This window comes from Diceros bicornis, chromosome 10 (assembly GCF_020826845.1).
Source record: "Diceros bicornis minor isolate mBicDic1 chromosome 10, mDicBic1.mat.cur, whole genome shotgun sequence".
Lineage (NCBI taxonomy): Eukaryota > Metazoa > Chordata > Mammalia > Perissodactyla > Rhinocerotidae > Diceros > Diceros bicornis.
The window spans coordinates 33039717-33049155 of record NC_080749.1 but is presented as its reverse complement, the minus strand read 5'-3'; the positions used below and the strand labels follow the sequence as shown (position 1 = coordinate 33049155).

Sequence of the window (9439 nt, the reverse complement as noted above, 5' to 3'; positions counted from 1 at the left end):
GATTACTAGATTGTCCTCCCCGATTGCTGCTCAGTCTCCTCTACCCCTGCACCCTTCCCTTGGCCACACAGATGCTGAGGTTCTGCTGTTCCCACTTTTCTTCTTTCCAGCCTACTCTTTCTCTAGCTGATCTCATCCACTCCACTTTTCACAAGGCTTTTGTGCTGATAATGGCCAGGCCTATCTCCAGACCAGACCTGATCTCCTGCCTAACATCTAGGACTATGGAATTTACGATTTACAAAATAGCAAAATGTTTGCACTAGAGAGTACCTTAAATTGTTTATCTACAAAAATATGTAGTTCTATTGAGGTTAATCCAAGGTACTGAGATGGGGGAAGACAGGGGAGTGGTAGTGGCATGGAGTTAATCTAATTACATAGACGTGGCAGACACACCCTAGGGTGGCCCTATAATTCCTGTCTCCTATATCTATGCCTTTGTGTAATTCTCTTCCCTTGAGTGTGGGCAACGTCTGTGACTTGCTTCTAACTAATAGAATATGGCAAAAGTGAAAGAACTTCGCAGATGTGATCAAGGTCCCTAATCAGTTGACTGAGTTAAAGCAGGTCAGGCTGCATGAGCCTGACCTAATCAGACGGGCCCTGCAAGAGGGCCTGGGCCTTCTCTGAAGCAAGAGACTTCACACAGCAGAAACTTTCTCTTTCATTTCTAGCTTTGAAGAAGCAAATTGCTATGAATTCTATAGCCACAAGGAAGAGAATTCTGTCTACAACCTGAGGGACCTTAGTAGTGGGTCCTTCCCTACTTGAGCCTCCAGATAAGAACACAGAGCAGCGGCTACTTTGATTTCAGCCTTGTGCTAGACTCCTAAGACACATTATAATTTATGTATTGTTTGTAATAGTTTATTACTTAGTAGTAGATAACTAATATAGATGTCTTACGTTAAATGCTGAAATCCTACATCTTGGCTACCCCTAATTTGGTCTCATTTGGCCACTGACCAAAATCCACAAGACAGGCATTACCAAGACGGGAGCTGTGTGTGCCCATGACCCCCAGTGGCCCTGGGACTGAGCAAAGGGAGAACACAGTATTCTATCCACTAATGGTTAAAGCTTTTAAACATTGGAAAATGGAAAATGTCATTCCTTTAGAATGTGCTGTTGACCAAATCAATGGTTTGTATACTGAAGATGAAATAACTTTCTTTTTTGTGATTGGAATCAGTCTCTTTTGTTCTATCAGTGAAAGATAACTGCAGAATCCTGGGCTTTCCTGAGGATAACAGCTGTTCACTATGAGGGAGGGTCAATGTTCAGAGATATTTCATCACCTTCTTGACCTGCAATGTTACTCTAATCAGTCAGCCAGTCAAGTAGTGGTTTTGTTCAAATATTCCATGATACTACAAGGGAGATTTCATGAGAATAACAAGACATCTTTAAGTACACACAGAACCCTTAATCTTAATATGACATAAGACTCCATTTCTAGACAGCCCGAGCCTAAAATTCTGTACCAAATAAATCATTGCTGGAGAAATATGTGGCTGTGTTACCTTCCTCTTCTCTATGTTAAAATTTCAAGCTTTGCAGTAAGCCACAGCCAAAAAGCTTAAGCCCATATGTTTGAAAGAATAGTTCCCCTTCAGACAACAGGAAAAGGAAAAGGCATGGTAGGAAGGTACATAAAGTCTGATTCGTTACTGATCCTTTTGAATGGTGCTGGTAAGTCAATGGATAGGTAATAGAAGGGAAGGTGAGTTTTCTGGAAAGCACGAGAGGCACCTTGGGGAGTGAGAGGCAGAGGAGATTTGATTTCTATGGCATCAGCGCTGGCAGAGATGTTAGAGGTTATCTAATTCCACCCATTCGTCGTCCTGTGATACAAGTTCAGAGACGTGAAGATATTAAGCTCACCAGACAATTAAATGGCCGAGTAGGGGTTAAAACCCAGCTCAATAAATTCTCTTGATATTCTACTGCACTGTTATCTGTTTTGTTTTCCCGATTGATTCCTCCTCCAAGAAAATATGTATTCTCGTGCCCTTTCGAGAGTTGTAGTCACTGAAGTTGGTTAGAATTATTAGTTCCACACAAGCTCAGCTGCCTTAGATGATATAATACCATTCATTGTCCATACTCTAGTCAGCCTTGATGACATTAATGACTCAAAAAAAAAAAAAAAAAAAAAGCTGTAGGCTAACTGAAAGCTCACTCTTAGGTCCCAGATTATTTACTTCCTCGGGGAGAAACCGCTGACACAGGGGCCACACATACATCTCCACCAAGCCTGTCAATGTGGCCTCCCTCCTTTCTGGAGTTTCAGTAACTTGCTCATCTTACAGATGGGGAAACTAAAGTTCAGAAAGGGCTCAACTCGGCCAACTCCTGGCCTCTGGGCCTGCCCAGCTCCCAATGCCGTGTGCTGACGGAGTAGGTGTGGCAGGCAGAGGAGGATACACTGAGTGGTTTGGGTTTGCTTGGTGGATGGCTAGAAGCCACGGTTAGATGTAATGCACTCAGTCCGAGAAGTAAAACACAAACATTAATTGCCTAGTAGTGTAAGAGTAGGAAGCTGTTTTCCAAATGAAATTTAAAACTCTGCTGCACATGCTGCCAACAAGTGGACTAAAAGCACAATAAGCACTTCTTTGAAGAGCACGTCTTTCATGTTCAAGACGGGAGGCAGTGGTTAGAAATGTGGTGAATACCTAAGTTTAATTCCTGGCGCAGTAACTTACCAGCTATGCAACACACAGCAAGTTATCTAACTGCTCTAAACTTCATTTTCCTCACCTGTAAAATGGGAAAATAGTACTTGACACAATTATTGTTAGGACTAAATGAAAGAGCATTAAGAGAACTCTACATGCTCCTTGATGTTAGCTATTATTATGTTGCAGTTAATGATGAAAAACATCTCTTGTCTTACAGGATATAATATTCAGAATTACTTGAGACACCTTTAACCTTTGGAAATCTAATAGTTTGCCAAGTTAGTTAAGGGACAACAAAACATTTCAGTCAAAAGTGTATTACTGTGACCAAAAAATTTGTTCAAAATATAGCATTATACTCAAATACAGCAGTATATGCTGGGGAGAAGTTTCTGAAATGTTAGTTCTCCTTACTACTCTCCCCCTCCCCACAAAAAACGACCTTGGTAATAAAAAAACATGAAGCATAGTTGGAAATACTGTATTCACTACTTTTAAAAAAAGAGAATGTGTGTGTGTGTCATGTATACATTTTTTAAATGTGCCCTCCAGATATTTTTATTTTTCCTTTGGTCTTTTGCAAAAGATATGCAACAAATTCTCAAATATACTTAGAGCTATATCATAATAATTGGTCATAAGGATGATCTTAAATTACTAAGGAAGAGTACTCTCTTTAGGAAGGCAGAAAAATACAGGTCATAAATATTTTTATCTATACTGAATTACAAGACATCCCAGCATAGGAGAGTTGTCCCTTTGTTTAAAAAAACAACCTATTACTCATCATATCAAAAAAAAAAAAAACATTCTCCAAGGACTCTAAGAGCTTACTGAACTACACTTACCAACACTAGTTTCCTCAGGAAACCAAGAGATGGTGGTGCTGCCCAGTGGGGGGCCCATGCAAAACTAAACTATTATTCAATTTAATGAGGTAAAAATAAATATCACTTAAGTTTTTGAAAAGCACTGGAAAAATGTGTGCGCAAATAACTGAAATGCCATCTGTGAAAGTTACAACCACCAAAATAAGGAAGGCTTATTTTTCTATTTTACTTCAAAAGGAACAAATAAATTGGTCATCGGTCTTGGATAAGTTCTGGACTTGCCACATCTCCAGAAACTGTACAAATGGATAGTTCTTTTGTTTTACTTATATTATTTATAACATATATATTACATAAGACAAATTCACTTCATGCTTTACTTCAGTAAAATGGAAAAAAAAGCTTTCTCTGAAATTGGCACTAAAATTGTTTTAAGTTCTTAATAGCCAGGAGATACATTCAACTATAAGCAGAATCAACACAATCATGATACAGATCAAATCAAAATGATTTCCTTTATATCATCAGCAATGAGTAACTCCAGAGGTAGAATGGCAGAAACAATCATGGATCCTATCAGGTCACAACCAATGAAGAAATTAAATTTATTTTTTTCTGTGGTTTTGACCATAAATTGCTTCACACATTTAAGACCTGAATAAAAAGCCACTCTCAGCAGAAATCTTGGCCCATTAATTCGACTGACATATCAATTTACAACTTTCAGGACTGCAGATATAAAAAATGTAAAGTATAAAATTAAGTTTGAAATGGTTTTAATAATATTCATTAAAAATATTTACATTTCCCAATACTTACTTGACAAAAACCCCTTGCAATATAATTCTACTCTAAACTTTCATTTATAAAATGAGGCTCATTTATGAGATTTCAATGAATGTTATACTGCAAATTACTTACATTCTGTAAAATATTTTAAGAACTTTTCATATCAAAGGTAGTTTACATTGGATTATCTGAAACCCAATAGTGCCCAAAGATGAGCTTCTTATAATTCTTTTCATTAATGCTTGGAAAGCACTGTGAAAATGAAAAGTGCTGTTAAGTGCTATCATTTCCCTTAAATTCTCACTTACACTGTGTGCACATTGTGAAATAAACACATATGCAGCATGTCCATGTTTTGATATGTATTTTTATTTCCCTGCAGTTTTCACTTATCAAGAACAAGTAACAGGGAAAGTTGTCTGAACTAGTGCATAAACAAACATTCTGAAACACCACTACACGTATCTAATTTACAAGAACCGTATAAAAAAAGTCACTAAAACACTACACTATGAAGGTGTCCAACGCTTACAGTCAGACTTTTTCCAACCCGTTACTTGCCTTGTAGCCACAGGAAAACTCTCCAAAATTGAAAAGACAATCTTGCCACAACCCTCCCCCCTCCCAACACCTGGGATGGCTCGATATCTAGACTTCCAATAATTATTGCAATGATATAATGCAATACATACCTGGTAAAATATCCTTTATGTGGTGTGTTACAGTTTTAAAGCCAGTTAAAATATGCAGTCTTCAGATAAAATGTAATCCTTGAAAAATTTTCCTATCTGCACAGTTTAAATGTGCTAGATGCATAATTTTTCCTAGTCCGTTTTTTCTGTGTAATTCTTTTTTATAAACTGGTATTATAAATAGAAATATACATTCAAAATATATGGAAAAGTGAGTTACTACATTAAATTTGCATGTATCGATCCATCCCTTTCCCCTGCACAGTAATAGAAAATACTATTTTGCCTTGAACTTCATATTTGACAGTGAAATGCCACTAAAGTATTTACCAAAAAGTCCATCTAGTCAAATTGTGAAACAAAATGAACCAAGTGAAAACTTTACAGTTCCTTTAGAAAAAAATTACAAGAATTTCATTTCCTAGCTATGAATCTTTAACTTTTTAGACACAAAGTTGGATTTATTTTTACAAGATACAAAATGTAAACATGGCAAAATAAATAGTTAAAACAAGTGATGCAGGATCCCATTTCATGCTCATGATCCCATTAAAGAATTATTTTTTAAAATCCATTCAGTTGCAAATTCAAGTGCAAAAGCATGATGATGAATATCTACTATTCAAGTAACAGAAATAATATTGATGATACAAATAAACTATTTTACAAGGTAGTGATTTTCCCAATTTTACAAAATATACATCATACATCGATTTAACATCCGATATACTGTAGTCCATTTAGGTCCATTGTTATGCTCTGTGATCCACAGAGTGTCGCCTTTCGCATTCAGCTGGAATATGAATGACTGCACACCATCAGCACAGGTCAAAGACACATGTTTTAGGTTATGTCACTTCCATAGCTACTGTTGTCTCTGCTATTCCATTTAAACCCAATCTTTCTGGTTCATGGTTCTCTCTATAATAAGGCAAAGAGTAAAATAAACATTAATACGCTCTAGAATACAATGTTATCACTTAGAATTTACAGACAAGTTTTTACGTAACTACACCTAAACAGGTACCTCACAAGAACATTTCCCAATTTTACAATTTCTGTATAGGAATAAGGAAAAGTCTTCTTCAGCTAAGAAATCCTATTAACTCCTAATTACTTAATTATAACTATTTACTTAGGAAAGACAGTAATTTAATAAGGTATTTCAATAGAAGCCAATGATAAATTACTCATGAAATATGTAACAGCACAATCCAAGTTTTTTACAATAGATGAAGCATATGATGCAAAAAAGAATACTCATTAAGAGCACAATATAACTTAAATTACTTTCCACTGCAGTTTAATTTTATAGGTTTAAGGTCATGTAGTTATTAATCCATGCAAATCAACTTTTTCCTGATTCACTGTTCTCATGTATTAATGTCACAGAAATATAAAAGCATATTCTGAAATACATTACCACAGACTTAGTTAATCCCAGAATATTCTCAATTTTAATATATACATGGAATAATTTACTTTCCCCTTGTGTACAGTGTTGAAGAACACACACATTTTTATTTGAAAATTAAAGCTCTGACACGGAAGTTAATAATAACAACTCTAACCTTCCAGACTGTCTAAACTACAAAAAAGTAATATAAGAATAAATGAAGCTTCTACAATAGATTCTTTGATGTATTTTTTTGGTTTGATGGGTCCCAATTTGATGTTTTTTTTTTTACAATTCTGGTTGGCATGTAAACATCCTACTAGTTCTCAAACAAATAATCTAAGTCACATAGCTTTACACTAAGAAGATACTCAATAACCTGTTGAAAAGCAAGTCAATCAATAAGACATTTACTGCTTGAGCAGTAAAAAAAAAAAAAAAAAAAAAAAAAAAAGTCTTTTTCCTCCCACAGGATAGCCAGCAGAAAGGGAAAGAATGATACTTGAAACAAACACACACACACACCTTGCTATGCTGCTGATGGCACTGCTAGGAGTAACCTTTGGCACTCTGTCCATACTGGCAGCAACTGTGGCAAGTTTTAAGGCTGTTGGCGATGGTGCTGAAGTCCGTGTATTGATATGCACATTGACTGGAGAAACAACACTGACGTTATTGAGGTGCACTGCATTTGTCAGGCAGGAATTGTTCATGGGAAGTGTTTGAGGACTGCTTGTGCACAATGCTGGGATTAAGTGGTTTGTAGTGGTGTGGCCAACTGTCCTTACAAGCTGTACAGCTGAAATCCCTGGGCTGGATGATAAAGCCATATTGGTGGAGTATAATGTTTTAGAGGTTCCTGAAGGAGAAAAAAAAAAATCATTCAATTCATCTCATGAGACATTAAACTATTAAAAAATTAGGAGTTTAATAAAAATAAATGCAAATATTTGTATTCTAATTAAATACCAAATTAACCTTCCACACAATGGCCTCTCTGATCAGTAAGAGAGGTTCTGATCAGTAAGTACAACAAACCTGTTACAACCCCAAAGACACTCTCTTTCTATTGGCCTGCGTGAAAGGGTTTTGCAAAGTATTCTACTGTCTCCATATACAGAAACTATATAATAGGACAGAGAGGTCCTCTCTGGTGGTTGAGGGCAGGTGGAAATGATAGTTGGATTTCCATTAGAATTTACACATGCAAGAACATCAGTATGGAGGGGCAATCAGGATCGTGGGTCTATGTAAAAGCAAGGGGAAAACCCTAGGGTCTCAGTAGTAGTTGAAGGATGATAGGAATAGCAAGTCTTTGACGACTCAGGGTAGCAAGCAGTAGAGAGGGTTTCACAGCAATACTACACTTCAAGAGGAGGAGTCAGAAAAAGCAGGCCTATGAGTATGTAAGAATGGGAAGGTAAATCTGATTTCAAACTTATTGACAGACATCTTGGATTATATTTCGCCTTCTTATCAATGCACGGATGATTCAACAGTTATGGCTGGCAATTAGCTTGATGAGTTTCCTAAAATGTGAGCCAAGTGACAGTATGTGGATAAAACTAGTCAGGGTGAAGAGTTACACAGGTATCCAGGGGGTGTGGGAGGAAATGGGGAGCAGGCTCTAAGTGAATTCTAGAAAACATCCAGCTATCCCACCATACCTATCCATAGGAATTCTGAAGAGTCCTGATTGACTTCTTGTAGGTTTTCCCCTTGGATTGATCGATCGATCGATCGATCGATTTATTTATTCATTCATTCATTCATTCATTTATTTATTTAATTATTTATTTATTTAGTGAGGAAGATCAGCCCTGAGCTAACATCCATGCTAATCCTCCTCTTTTTGCTGAGGAAGACTGGCTCTGAGCTAATATCTATTGCCAATCCTCCTTTTTTTTCCCCCCAAAGCCCCAGTAGATAGTTGTATGTCATAGTTGCACATCCTTCTAGTTGCTGTATGTGGGACGAGGCCTCAGCATGGCCGGAGAAGCAGTGCATCGGTGCGTGCCCGGGATCTGAACCTGGGCCACCAGTAGCAGAGCACGCGCACTTAACCGCTAAGCCACGGGGCCGGCCCACCCCCTGGATTTAAAAACAAAAATCATACCTCAAATCAGTGAGTTACATCATCAAGTGAGTAAGTACCACATGAAACCACAGGCTTACCTGAAGGCTGGACAACACCATTTATGTTGTTGTGGCCAGTGCTCTGTTCCTTGGCTACCTCACTGCGACTTGGAACAGGTGCACTGACCACTGCAGATGCAGCAAAGTGGGCGCTGGCTGAGTCAAGTGTTTTAGACATACAGTCAGAGGTGCTTGAGCCCTACAAAATGAACAAATTAAACTTTCAGTTTCCTAGATGTGATTTCAAGAACATATTAAGAAATGGGCAAACCCAAGAGGCTGTTGCCTTTTTCATCTTGAACAGTTGCAAGTGTTTAGGTTAAGAGATCTAGGATTCCATAGACTATTTTTGGCATATGAAGCAGGGAAGTAACTAAAAACTGGGAAGTAACTATTTCTAAGAAAGAACTAGGGGATTAAAGAACCCAAACCTTTAATGCTCTATTAATTTTTCCAGTAAGTATCTTTAAAGATACTTGAAAATCTAGATACTACGAGCAAAATGAAATCATAGAGATGACTAGTAGTCATTTTTGTCACAATGTAAAAATGTGTCTTGGCCTAACTGTGCAGTAGGCTGAAAACACTTTAGGCTGGTTACCCAAGAGACTCAGAAAGAGCAAACAAAGGCAAGTTTAATGTCCATTCCTCTTGATTCTGTATAAAACTGGTTAGCTGTTACTAACAGCCAATAGTCCCAGAACGTGGGCCAGTCCCAAATACACTTGGATGTTATGGGAGTGTTGAGGGCTCCTAGGTCCCTGAGATTTTCATGTCGCTGGACTCAGGATCTCCAAGGTCAGACCTTTTGAGAATGAGCTGAACTACTATGGACAGATGCTGGCCTGAGAGCTCACAGAATACAAGTGAGATTGAGTCAATCTCAATTGTTACTTTAGAATTACTTTT

At 37.5% G+C, this 9439-nt stretch overlaps 1 protein-coding gene across 1 annotated transcript in view; it reads right to left on the bottom strand.

Moving 5' to 3' along the window:
• Nucleotides 1–4108: 4108 nt before the first annotated feature.
• The window catches only part of EPC2 (enhancer of polycomb homolog 2), a 128081-nt gene continuing 122750 nt past the window's right edge, over nt 4109–9439 (bottom strand). The window contains exons 12-14 of the mRNA XM_058548927.1: nt 8570–8729; nt 6920–7253; nt 4109–5919 (exon numbers count right to left, since the gene is read on the bottom strand). Of these exons, the coding sequence (XP_058404910.1) occupies nt 5847–5919; nt 6920–7253; nt 8570–8729 (567 nt within the window). The 3' untranslated portion in view covers nt 4109–5846. The remainder of the gene's footprint in view (nt 5920–6919; nt 7254–8569; nt 8730–9439) is intronic.